Source organism: Sebastes fasciatus, chromosome 12 (genome assembly GCF_043250625.1).
Source record: "Sebastes fasciatus isolate fSebFas1 chromosome 12, fSebFas1.pri, whole genome shotgun sequence".
NCBI lineage: Eukaryota > Metazoa > Chordata > Actinopteri > Perciformes > Sebastidae > Sebastes > Sebastes fasciatus.
The window spans coordinates 558,375-572,004 of NC_133806.1; the positions used below are offsets into that span (position 1 = coordinate 558,375).

The window sequence follows — 13,630 nt, forward strand, 5'->3', positions numbered from 1 at the left end:
TAATGACAACATCAGCCTCGTCTGCCGGTTTGATGAATGAATGTTGAAACTCCTTCTCCTCCGCCTGCTCTGCAGCGTGCAGAGAGGCACACATGTAGGTAACGCTTGGTTTACACAGGTTCACTCAGTAAACCATCACTGCTGGACTCATATCCCTTCACTCTGACCTGCAGCCAGTGTGTTGCTATATTTACTACCTCCAGAATAAAAGCAGCAAAAGACAAGACTCACACGGATGCCAAGAATGTATGAAAAACAACCCATTTGATTTAGCATTCGTCTCATAACATGTGTGATTATGTTGTGTGAAATCCAGGTAACCTGATCCAGGCCCGGCTGTAGATTAGAACACATTAAGCCTCATGACTCTCAGGTTAAAACAGGTTAGTTATCTCTCTGTGGTCACTAGTCAACACTCCCCTCTGCTGTCCCACGTAGGAAATCAATGGTCTCTGTCATACCTTCATATGCATCTATGTGTTTACACTGTGCTCTCCCATTAGTGATTGATTATTGATCAGACAGATGAAGCTTAGAAGACAACTGAAACCAACTGAAAGGTCTCATTGATCACATTTTTATGTAGACGAATAATTTTAAAATAAATAAAACCTCCACAGAGCTTTTAGAAAGGTGCCGAATTAAAGTATGGCGTTTCCTAAAAGAAAGAATTCTGATTGTGAATTAATCATTTTAAATAGGGATGCACCGATACCAGTATTGGGTATCGGGTCCGATACTGTGCTCATGTACTCGTACTCGATACAACGGCACCGATACCACTTTACGGTGGTGTGCCCGACCCCGCTGGACCGGATCCCACCTCAGCCGACGCGGTTTTGCTTGCACCCTCTGACTCGCGCGTGCGTTAGATTAAGAAGATAGATAGATAAGAAGATTTTTCAATATTAGCATCCCTTGTTTGTGCAACGAACCCCTCTTGTTGTGAAGTGAATGAAATGGATGAAGGGAAGTAGAGTGAGCCATCTAGTGGCTGCATGTTATCAATAGCACCTTTAAGTTTACCGTCCACAGGAACAGATTCTGGGTCGCGTGTCTCTATGAGGAAGTTCACGGTGAAGATTGCCACCAGATGCTGAACACCAAGCCACTCTCTCTTCTGTTTGTCTCCTAATTAAGAGCCTCTGTCTCTCAGCTGCAGCAGTTAATGGGAACACCATGGTAATAATCAAAGCCTGATGACTCTGCCTCTCAGGCACAGCTACAGATGGTCCGCTCCAGGGTTCTTACAATGCCTGCAGATCACTTCACAGAGAGCTATTTTTAGAGCGCTGGAAACATGAAAGAGTGTTTGGGTGACGGGCTTTTGATTATGTGAATGTGACTCGGTGACTTTTGCAGATGTCTGAGTTGAGTGACTAGAGAAGGCGTCTGATTATTTCCTGAGGTATTGATATGCAGATGTGTAAAGTTAGTAACCTTTTCATGTTGGTCTACAACCAGAGAACAGACACAGCAGCTAGTTGTTGCTCGATGATGAACTCCTGGTCGGCAGTAACATTGGAATTTACATTTGGTGAGAAATTGCAGAGCAGAACCTCGAAACTATAATTCCTACTTCTCTGATATTAGTGCTGTCAAAGTTAACGTGATAATAAAGCAAATTCTAAATTAGTTTTAACGCCATTCATTTCTTTAATGCAGTCATTGATTTGTAGGTCGTAGCGGCTCTTTTACAAAGCTAGAGTGAAGATACCGGCATCATTTGAAAGTAGAACCCCTAAAGAATCCATCAGTACCAACAGGACATTTAGGCTCCAAATTTAAGCTACATTTAGGCGAGGAAAAACTGTCATGGCCATTTTCAAAGGGGTCCCTTGACCTCTGACCTCCAGATATGTAAATGTGTGAGGGCTTTTGTCCAAAAAAAAGTCAGAAAAATGTCTGAAAATTAACACACACAAAAATTCTGAAAAAATTCTGAAAAATTTTCCAAAAATATCAACAAAATTCTGAAAATGTCCAAAAAAATAAATCTGAAAAATGTCGGACAAAGAAAGTCTGAAAAAAAAGATCTGAAAAATGTCGGACAAAAAAAGTCTGAAAAAAGTCTGAAAAAAAAGATCGGAAAAATGTCTGAAAAAAATGTCCGAAAATAAAGTAAAAAAAAAAGATCTGAAAAATGTCCGAAAAAAGAGATCTAAAAAAATTTACAAAAAAGATCTGAAAAAAAGTATGAAAAAAATGTCTGAAAAAAGAGATCTAAAAAAATGTCCGAAAAAAAAGATCTGAAAAAATGTCCGAAAAAATAGTTAAAAAAAAGGATCTGAAAAATTTCCGAAAAAAGGATCAGAAAAATTTCCATTAAAATGTCTGAAAAAATATCTGAAAAATGTCCGAATAAAAAGATCTGAAAAATGTCCGAATAAAAAGATCTGAAAAAATGTCCGAAAAAATAGTCAAAAAGAAAAGATCTGAAAAATGTGTGAAAAAATGTCCAAAACAAAAAGTCTGAACAAAAAGTCTGAAAAAAAGATCTGAAAAATGTCCGAAAAAAATGTCTGAAAAAATTTCCGAAAACAAATATCTGAAAAATTTCCGAAAAAAGAGATCTAAAAAAATGTCCGGAAAAAAGATCTGAAAAAGATCTGAAAAAAAAGTCTGAAAAAAAAGATCTGAAAAAATGTCTGAAAAAAAAGATCTGAAAAATAATTCCGAAAAAGAGATCAGAAAAAATGTCCGAAAAAAAAGATCTGAAAAAAAGTCTGAAAAAATGTCGAAAAAAAAAAGTCTGAAAAAATGTCCGAAAAGTCTGAAAGAAGAGATCTGAAAAATGTCGGACAAAAAAAGATCTGAATAAAAAGTCAGAAAAAATGTCTGAAAAAAAAGTCTGAAAGAAGAGATCTGAAAAATGTCGGACAAAAAAAGTCTGAATAAAAAGTCTGAAAAAATGTCTGAAAAAAAAGTCTGAAAGAAGAGATCTGAAAAATGTCGGACAAAAAAAGTCTGAATAAAAAGTCTGAAAAAATGTCCAAAACAAAAAGTCTGAAAAAAAGTCTGAAAAGAGTCTGAAAAAAATATCTGAAAAAAAATATCTGAAAAATGTCGGACAAAAAAAGTCTGAAAAAAAATATCTGAAAAATAAGTCTGAAAAAATGTCCCCAAAAAAGTCTGAAAAAATGTCAAAAAAAAATTTCATTCTGAAAAGAAAGATCTGAAAAAAGTGAAGAAAAAGATCTGAAAAAGAAAGATCTGAAAACTGGCCTAAAAAAATGTCTGAAAAATTGTCCGAAAAGAAAGTCTGAAAAAAAGTCTGAATAAAAAGTCTGAAAAAATGTCTGAAAAGAATGTCTGATAAAATGTCCCAAAAAAAAGTCTGAAAAAATATCCAAAACAAAAAGTCTGGAAAAAAAAGATCTGAAAAAATGTCCAAAACAAAAAGTCTGAAAAATAAGATCTGAAAAAGATCTGAAAAAATGTCCGAAAAAAACATATCCTAAAAATGTCCGAAAAGAGAGATCTAAAAAAATGTCAGAAAAAAATTATCTGAAAAATATTTGAAAAAAAAGTCTGAAAAAATTTCCAAAACAAAAAGTCCGAAAAAAATTAACTGAAAAATATCTGAAAAAAAAGATCTGAAAAATGTCGGACAAAAAAAGATCTGAAATATGTCGGACAAAAAAAGTCTGAAAAAATGTCTGAAAACAAAATCTGAAAAATGTCTGAAAAAATGTCCCAAACAAAAAGTCTGAAATAAAAGATCTGAAAAAAAAGTCTGAAAATATGTCCGAAAAAAAAGATCTGAAAAATGTCTGAAAAACAATGCCTGAAAAAAAGATCTAAAAAAATGTCCAAAAAAAAGTCTGAAAAAATGTCCGAAACAAAAGATCATCAAAATGTCCGGAAAAAAAAGATCTGAAAAATGTATGAAAAAAAAGATCTAAAAAAATGTCAGAAAAATAAAGATCTGAAAAAAAAGATCTGAAAAATGTCGGACAAAAAAAGTCTGAAAAAAAAGTCTGAAAAAATGTCCAAAACTAAAAGTCTGAAAAAAAGATCTGAAAAAAGTCTGAAAAAAAATGTCTGAAAAATATCCGAAAAAAAAGTCTGAAAAAATGTCCAAAACAAAAGATCATAAAGATGTCCAGAAAAAAGATCTGAAAAAAATGTTTGAAAAAATGTCATAAGAAAGAGATCTAAAAAAATTTCCGAAAAAAAAGATCTGAAAAATGTCTGAAAAAAAAAGATCTTAAAAAAGTCTGAAAAAAAAGACTGAAAAAATGTCCCAAAAAAAAGTCTGAAAAAATATCCAAAACAAAAAATGTCTGAAATAAAAGATCTGAAAAAATGTCCCAAAAAAAAGATCTGAAAAATGTCTGAAAAAAAGTCTGAGAAAAAAGATCTGAAAAATATCGGACAAAAAAAGATCTGAAAAATGTCGGACAAAAAAAGTCGGACAAAAAAGTCGGACAAAAAAAGATCTGAAAAATGTCTGAAAAAATGTCCCAAACAAAAAGTCTGAAATAAAAGATCTGAAAAAAATGTCTGAAAAAATGTCCGAAAAAAAAGGTCTGAAAAATGTCTGAAAAACAATGCCTGAAAAAATGTCCAAAAAAAAGATCTAAAAAAATGTCTGAAAAAATGTCCGAAAAAAAAGATCTGAAAAATGTCGAACAAAAAAAGATCAGAAAAAAAAAATTAGAAAAAAAAGATCTGAAAAAAAAGGTCTGAAAAATATCCAAAAAAAAAGTCTGAAAAAATGTCAGAAACAAAAGATCATCAAAATGTCCGGAAAAAAAAGATCTGAAAAATGTCTGAAAAAAATGTCTGAAAAAATGTCATAACAAAGAGATCTAAAAAAAAATTCAGAAAAAAAAAATTAGAAAAAATGTCGGGAAAAAAAGATCTGAAAAATGTCGGACAAAAAATGTCTGAAAAAAAGTCTGAAAAAAAAGATCTAAAAAAATGTCAGAAAAAAAGGTCAGACAAAATGTCAGAAAAAAAGCCAGAACATTTTAGAAAAAAGCCTGAAAAATAACCGAAAAAGTCAGAAAAATGTCCAAAAAATATCAGATCAAATTCTGGAAAATGTCAGAAAAAAGCCCCAAAAATGTTTAAAAATGTCAAAAAAAAGTGACAAAATGTCAAAAAAGTGAAGAAGGTTAAATAACGCTCCAAACTAACACTAAATGTTGGAGAGGATAAACTGTCATGTCCATGTTCAAAAGGGTCCCTTGACCTCTGACCTCCAGATCAGTGAATGTAAATGGGTTCTATGGGTACCCACGAGTCTCCCCTTTACAGACATGCCCACTTTATGATCATCACATGCAGTTTGGGGCAAGTCATAGTCAAGTCAGCACACTGACACACTGACAGCTGTTGTTGCCTGTTGGGCTGCAGTTTGACATGTTATGATTTGAGCATATTGTTTTATGCTAAATGCAGTACCTGTGAGGGTTTCTGGATCAATATCTGTCATTGATCTGTGTTGATTGATTTACAATAATATGTAAATTATTGCACTCATTATTGCATGCACTCACACACCTATTACACTAGTGCCTGTTTTATTTTGTAATTTCCTTTGGACACGCTGTGTGAAACTCAGTGTGTGTTAATTGATTCTCCATCATTTAAACTCCCCTGAGTGATAACGTGCCAGAAATATCAGATTACACATTTGGTTGTTTGTCATAATAGTAAAAGATGAGCTCCGTCTCACCGCCTCGAATGCAGACAACAGACTGTGTGTGTGAGAGACTGCTTTATATATATATATATATATGTATATATATATATATATTAAATATAAATATATAAAAATAGAGAAATCATAAGAAAATATAAATAAGAAATACAGTATATATAACAACAGTGCAAATAATAATGCTGAAAAATAAGATCTATGCAAATAATATAAATGCATGCATTCATAAAAATGCAAGAAGAGTGTAAAATAAGAATATGAGTTTAAATGTTCTGTATAAATAAATGCTAATGTTAATGTCACAGTAAACCAGATTATAGCACAGCTGAATTATTGTACTGTTAAGTCAGTATTGAAGATATAATAAATGATGGGGTTACGGCTGCTGATAAAATAATAAATATATGCTGTATATATGTATAAATATAACAACACTTTACCATCTAATGAACATGTCTACTGTTTTTTAAACTAGAGGAGGGTATATTTGATCCTAAATACAATCTATTTACTCTATAAATTAAATGTCTATCTTAGTATGAGCAGTTTACAGTAAATGTTTGTACTGGAGCTGACATCGGAGTGTGTTCCTTGAGGAACACTAAACGGCGTTGTAGTCGTCAGTAAGGGCGGCTGGTTGAGTCGGCACCGATGTAGACTCGCTGTTGGAGGGTTTTATAACCCACTTACACTCCCTGCTGATTGGTTTGGGACGGCTCTTAATACGGCGGACCCTCCACGTGAACGGAGTGGAAGTGTGTAGGGAGAGGGTGGAGGGGGGGAGGGTTGGAATCAGGCCTGAACCTCAATCCTCATGCTGAATAACCAACTCCCTTTCAGAGCGAGAGCTCTACGTGGCAGCTTTCTCTGCTCAGAAAGCGATGTGTTGATGATGAGAGTTGAGGACATTATGACTGGATCACCTGCAGGATGTTGAAGTGAAACAATAGAAAGGAACGTACAATGTTTAAATGTGTTATTTCTTCTGTCGGTTTCAGGAGTACGCAGAGTTCCAGTACAGACGGAGACACAGGCAGCGGAGGAGAGGCGACATGTCCAGTCTCCGTAGCAACACCCCCGACCCCGATGACTCCGGAGACAGCATGTTAGGTACTTCAGTGGACAATCAGGACTCTGTCTTCTCTCTTAGTGTTGGACTTGTGTAACTTCGTCAGTCAGTCAGACAGACAGACAGACAGACAGACAGTCAGACAGTCAGACAGACAGACAGTCAGACAGTCAGTCAGACAGACAGACAGTCAGTCAGTCAGACAGACAGACAGACAGACAGTCAGTCAGTCTGACTGTCTGACTGTCTGTCTGTCTGACTGTCTGACTGGCTTTATGCTTCTGCAGTGTTCACTAAAATGAAGGTGATTTTCCTTAAAGTGCTAATGAGCATCAGGTGCTGCTGTAAAGACTCTCTTTAATGACTGTGGCTGTTTTGTCCATTTCTTTTTCTACAAAGACGCGCAGGATGTCGGAGGCGGACGGAGACATCATCTGATGGTGAGTTTCAGCTCAAGGCTTTCAGCCTTAGAAACTTCTCAGACTGACGAGAGAGAGACGTCATTAATGTTCTCTACTGATCTCTGAAGGCTTTCTCTCTTCTACTCACTGAGGTTTCATAATGCTGACGCAACTATTTAGCTTCAACACTTTGGGGTTTTGTTTTATTATAAAGGCAATCTTAAGGTAAGGTGTTGTCAGTCGGTAGTGCCGGTAAGGTGGTGCCGGTAAGGTGGTGTCAGTTGGTGGAGTCAGTTGGTGGAGTCAGTCGGTGGTGCCGGTCGGTGGTGCCGGTAAGGTGGTGTCAGTTGGTGGAGTCAGTTGGTGGTGCCGGTAAGGTGGTGTCAGTTGGTGGAGTCAGTCGGTGGTGCCGGTCGGTGGTGCCGGTAAGGTGGTGTCAGTTGGTGGTGCCGGTCGGTGGTGCCGGTCGGTGGTGCCGGTAAGGTGGTGTCAGTTGGTGGAGTCAGTTGGTGGTGCCGGTCGGTGGTGCCGGTAAGGTGGTGTCAGTTGGTGGTGCCGGTCGGTGGTGCCGGTCGGTGGTGCCGGTAAGGTGGTGTCAGTTGGTGGAGTCAGTCGGTGGTGCCGGTCGGTGGTGCCGGTAAGGTGGTGTCAGTTGGTGGAGTCAGACGGTGGTGCCGGTCGGTGGTGCCGGTAAGGTGGTGTCAGTTGGTGGAGTCAGACGGTGGTGCCGGTTGGACTTGAGCTGCTGGTCTCTGTAAGAGGTTTGTCCTGCATCACTGACGCCGTGTCCTTGATGTTCCTGCAGGGTCTAGGTTCTCTGGATGACGACGATCCCAACATCCTACTGGCCATCCAGCTGTCCCTCCAGGACTCGGCCATGGCAGAGATGGCGTCCAACCACGACGTCCTCGCCAACGAAGCCTCTCTCGGCGCTATCGGCACCTCCCTGCCTTCGAGGCTGGAACAGAGCGCTCTGGGCGTGGACGTCCTTCCCAGAGCTTCTCTGAGCAGCTCGGAGCTGCTGGAGCTGGGAGATAACTTGGCCAGACTCGGCAACATCAACATCAGCAGCCAGTACTCCGCCGCCTCCGCCTCCGTTCAGCACTTTGACGGTCACCGCCGGGCCTATGGGGTGTCCGTGCCGATACCAGTGGCTTCGGGTGGCAACAACTCATCGACGGGCCTCTTCACCTCTTCCAGCGACACCTTAGACTCCACCACGTGCGGCAGCCACGACCCGTCCTCGTCCTCCGCATTAGTAGCAAACGCCAACCTACTGGGCAACATCATGGCGTGGTTCCACGACATGAATCCTCAAGGCATCACCCTGGTCCCGTCGACCTCCTCCGACACCGACTCCAACCTCGGCCCGCTCCACGCAGGCGGAGGAGGGGGCCCGCAGGATGACGAGAAACCCGAAGACAGGAAAGCTCAGGGAGTGGCGTCAGACGAGGGTTTCTGCTCTCAGAGGCCGAGCGACGTGGAGGAGAAGGAGTGCGCCGTCGCTCAGAGGCCGACCCAGTTAGATCTAGTGGGGCTGGACGTCGCCGCCCTCGACACGGGCGGAGACCACGCCGAACGGGGGGGCAAGAAGGTCCGCGTGGACACCCCGCGATGCGACTCTGTGTCCGACCAGCTGCCCAGCAGCAGCTCCTCTGAGTGGGAGGACCAGGTCCACCTGGTGTGAACCGAGCCGGTCGGGTGAATGTAGACAGAATGAAGAATGTGTCCGTTCATACCGGGGGGGGAGAAGTATTTAGACTCGTAGGTTAGTGCAGCAGATTGTGATTACTGTATAGTCAGCCCCCCCTCCTGAACAGGAAGCACTAACTGAAGGAGATGTCACGTCTGATATGATCTGATTCTGATATTATAAGTCTCTGTTAGAGGAGATGTAGAGGCGTTAGCGTCGTGCAGGTCTTTGTTATTTTCCACTGGAGTAAAGCCTACTGTACGTCTCAATCAGGTCTTCTAACTGTACATATGAGCAGACTAATATCTTTTTGGGGGGGTCCAGGCCTGTCCTCACCTGCCTACTTTAGAGGTGCCAAACACTGACGAGCAAAAAGCACAGTTTGCAGTCACCAAGTGGATCCTTCAGAGCAAATCGTGCCTGCTTATTACAATCTCACAGATCTCAGCTGAACTTCAATGTGAACGTCTGGAGCCATATTAGTATTTGAGATGTGATATGTTCACTCTCTGAAGGCTGCAGTGTGTAAATCAGAATGGTTGTGTACTTTATGATGTGAAACATTCACACCAAACTATTTACATTCATTATTCCAATGAGAAGTCGGTGGCCTGCATTTCAAAATGGATTTGACTTCTTTATTCAACTCAGAGCCTCAAATGTACCAAACGCACCGCGCTGTCAACGCACCGCGCTGTCAACGTACCGCGCCGTCAGTGTACCGCGCCGTCAACGTACCGCGCCGTCAACGTACCGCGCCGTCAACGTACAGCGCCGTCAACGTACCGCGCCGTCAGTGTACCGCGCCGTCAACGTACCGCGCCGTCAACGTACCGCGCCTTCAACGTACAGCGGCGTCAACGTACCGCGCCGTCAGTGTACCGCGCCGTCAACGTACCGCGCCGTCAGTGTACCGCGCTGTCAACGTACCGCGCCGTCAACGTACCGCGCCGTCAACGTACCGCGCCGTCAACGTACCGCGCCGTCAGTGTACCGCGCCGTCAACGTACCGCGCTCTCTCTCAGTGAGAAACGTCTTCTGATCTTCAGAACCGGCGAGCGCTGACGGGCCCCGACGGCTCCGCGTATCTCAGCTCACTAGACTCTGAGTTCTACTGTAGCTGGTTTCAGCGACAGCGTAGACAGCGAATTGTCTTGTTTCTATACTGCAGAGAGATAATCAGGCCATCTCATTCAGACTTTGGTGAATTCATTAATCACACCGAGTCACCGTAATTAATCTCTGGCTCCCGTTTAGTGTAACACGAGCGAAGCCTTCTCAGAGCTCCACATCTGTCCCAGGCTGCAGGGTAACGCACGGAGAATTCACGAATGTGTATTACAGCTCAGACACACGGGGGGGGGGGGTCGTCTACGCAGCGAGCGATACACAGTGCCTTTATGTCAATCACCGTTATTCATTCTTTCTCCACACATTGATCTGAGTGCTAATTACACCGTATTGATTTACAGTGTAAACTAAACCAACACCTGTTACCTTAAACTTCTTTCTCTCACATTCAGCGTACCGCGTGCAAACATCTGGATTTCTTTTTTTATTTTCTCATCAAAATATTTGTAGCATGAAGCTTTTTCTGTCGGTTGTCGTAGAATTCTGTTAACACTGGTCTGGTCTGGTCTGGTCTGGTTAGGTTAAAGGGACTGTTTGTAAGAATCAGAATGTGTTGTTAACAGCTTCACCTGTGTCCGTTAAGTCAACTAAAGTCAGCGTCCTGTTGCTGGTGCTTGTGCTCGCTCTACATAGACATGAAGGAGCATCGCTCAACACAGTGAGGAGACACACGTCAGCTAAAAGCACAATATCACTCTATATCTCAGCTGCTTGGCAGTAATGTTAGCTGACCAGACCAAGGTCTCTCCATGAATCAATGCTGATCCTAGTGTTGGCTTTTCCTGCCTCAGCCTCCCGACCGCGGCCGGAGGGAACGGGGGAGACGCCGGAGTTTTGGTCGGAGACGATAACGTTTCTCTCTGCGGAGCCCCGTCACTTCACAAGACACGGGAAACCTCTGTTGGTCTGGAGGAGCTGCAGCAGTTATTTCTGCACAAACGTCCACTGAACATTCACTAGATATTCTGAAGGCAGGCAGAGGAGCAGAGGAGCAGAGACTCCGGTCCTGGAGACCAAAGCTACTGTCTCCTCCGCGTCCTCCGACCGCGGCCAACACTGTTTAACAGCTTCACTAGATACAACCAAGAGGTTTTGGTGCTTCACTGTAGTTTGTGTTGGAGTCTGAGTCTGAACAGCGGAGACACACGAGAGACCATGAGACACCGACCAGCAATGATTTATACGTGTTAGAAGATACAAACAGTCCCTTTAATGTTAGACTTTCTATTCCTGTTGTTTGTGCAGAAACTAGAATCACTGTACTGACTGAGGGAGGAGGTGACCTACTGTATGTGACTGTATGTGGATCACCTATCTGACCTGAAGACACTAAACGGAGGAAAGTTGCAATATAAAGAAGGTATTTATTGTAAATCAGTTGAATCCATTAAAGGAGATGGATTGTGAATAACCGATACGACACATTGATCAGTGTTTTAAGACCTAATCATGTTGTTGTACAGACTAACGTCTGACTGAAGTAAATCACCTTTAGTTCCCCAGCAGACGTACAGTAAACTGTAGATCCATGTTAGATCTCTATACTCTGTACTCTATAGAGTACACTATACTGTACTCTGTAGATCCACGTGAGATCTACAGAGTACAGTACACTGTACTCTGTAGATCTCTATACTCTGTACTCTATACAGTATAGTGTACTCTATAGAGCCACGTTAGATCTACAGAGTACAGTATAGTGTACTCTATAGAGCCACGTTAGATCTACAGAGTACAGTATAGTGTACTCTATAGAGCCACGTTAGATCTACAGAGTACAGTACACTGTACTCTGTAGATCTCTATACTCTGTACTCTATACAGTATAGTGTACTCTATAGAGCCACGTTAGATCTACAGAGTACAGTATAGTGTACTCTATAGAGCCACGTTAGATCTACAGAGTACAGTATAGTGTACTCTATAGAGCCACGTTAGATCTACAGAGTACAGTATAGTGTACTGTACTCTATAGAGCCACGTTAGATCTACAGAGTACAGTATAGTGTACTGTACTCTATAGAGCCACGTTAGATCTATAGAGTACAGTATAGTGTACTCTATAGAGCCACGTTAGATCTACAGAGTACAGTATACTGTACTCTATAGAGCCACGTTAGATCTACAGAGTACAGTATAGTGTACTCTATAGAGCCACGTTAGATCTATAGAGTACAGTATACTGTACTCTATAGATCCACGTGAGATCTACAGAGTACAGTACACTGTACTCTGTAGATCTCTATACTCTGTACTCTATACAGTATAGTGTACTCTATAGAGCCACGTTAGATCTACAGAGTACAGTATACTGTACTCTATAGAGCCACGTTAGATCTATAGAGTACAGTATACTGTACTCTATAGATCTATAGATCCGCGTTAGATCTGAGCAGTGAGACTGAGTGCCATACGGTTAGTGGAGCTAACTCGGGTTAACGGACGTGGGTTTCCCTCTTTGTGCATGAAATGGGTACAAGTCTACATGGATTTGTACTTCTTTGTATTTCACCTCGGATGTTCAGGTGATTTATTTTAACATTTTGTAACTCTGAGATTTTCTATTGTAAAGCAACTAATCCTTGAAATGCTATTTGCACTTTCATAGTCTATACTTGATACATTCCCTCTTTATATGAAAACAATGTTTGATGTGTGATGCCAATAAACCATGTGTTGAGTTTTCATTTCTGTTTTATTATTGCTCACCTGCATTCTGGAAAAACATATTTCAGAGAGAGAAATCACAGAGCAGCCAGCTGGATCTATGGAGAACTAACACCCACAGATTCTGTCCTTTAATGGACTCAGTTTGGTCTCCAAAAGCAACTTTAAGATGAAACTACAGAACAACCAGCAGACGGATGTGGCGTTATTATCTATATTACATATCATTATATTATATACAGATTACAGGATGCTCCACTACTTTGACTTGTGATAGTATGGTGGATTACAGTACTGACTGAAACTAAGCGTTCAGTCAACGGGGGGGGGGTTCGGGGGTTTAGTGTGAGCTACGTTTGGTTAGCAGGTGTATTACGGACAGTAGATGACGGTCGGCGTGGCCCAGCATCCAGAAACAGACGGGAGCACCGACACCGGAGCAAAGCAACACAGCGCTGTGGACGGAGACGGAAGAACAGCTTTTGATTTTTGGCGTCAAATAGTTAGCAACTAGCCGTAGCTATTTATAGTTAGCAATCTGCTGCTAGATAACTATCAGGCTAGTTAGTGGCTATATAGATAATCATTGATAACAATCTGTTGATAGAACAGAAAACTAATCTAGCCAGCTGGAAAGATGTATTTTAGTCACCTAAAAGAAAGACACCTAAAAACATATATATCTGTTTCAGCGTTCGCTATATTTAGAATATCATCACGGCTTTATCTCCGTCAGACGGACGTGAACTTCTTCTTTCTGACGGGGAACTGAAAGTCAAACTTATCTTAACTCCCTCTGTTCAGAGCCGGCAGCCTCCGAGGACAGAAACAGAAAGTAGAGATACCTTTCACTTCCAGTTCAGTTCACCTCAGAAAATATTATAAATATAGAGAACACTTAAATAGACGGCGTTCTTTTAGGTGTCTAAAGTACGTTTTTCTGCCGTCCTCGTCCACAGCAGTGTGTTGCTTTGCTCCGGTGTCGGTGTTGCTTTGCT

At 41.3% G+C, this 13,630-nt stretch overlaps 2 protein-coding genes across 4 annotated transcripts in view; one reads left to right on the plus strand and one right to left on the minus strand.

Annotated features, from left to right (window-relative positions):
* Window positions 1–12,650, plus strand: part of LOC141778300 (ankyrin repeat and IBR domain-containing protein 1-like) — a 66,651-nt gene extending 54,001 nt beyond the window's left edge. For both annotated transcript variants that reach the window (XM_074652483.1, XM_074652482.1), the window contains exons 18-20: window positions 6,670–6,781; window positions 7,140–7,180; window positions 7,947–12,650. In XM_074652483.1, the coding sequence (XP_074508584.1) occupies window positions 6,670–6,781; window positions 7,140–7,180; window positions 7,947–8,828 (1,035 nt within the window). In that variant the 3' untranslated portion in view covers window positions 8,829–12,650. The remainder of the gene's footprint in view (window positions 1–6,669; window positions 6,782–7,139; window positions 7,181–7,946) is intronic.
* LOC141778302 (protein lifeguard 1) overlaps window positions 12,642–13,630 on the minus strand; it is a 34,285-nt gene continuing 33,296 nt past the window's right edge. For both annotated transcript variants that reach the window (XM_074652485.1, XM_074652484.1), the window contains one exon: window positions 12,642–13,630. This exon is cut by the window's right edge and continues 810 nt beyond it. The gene's annotated coding sequence lies outside the window, so the exon portion shown is untranslated.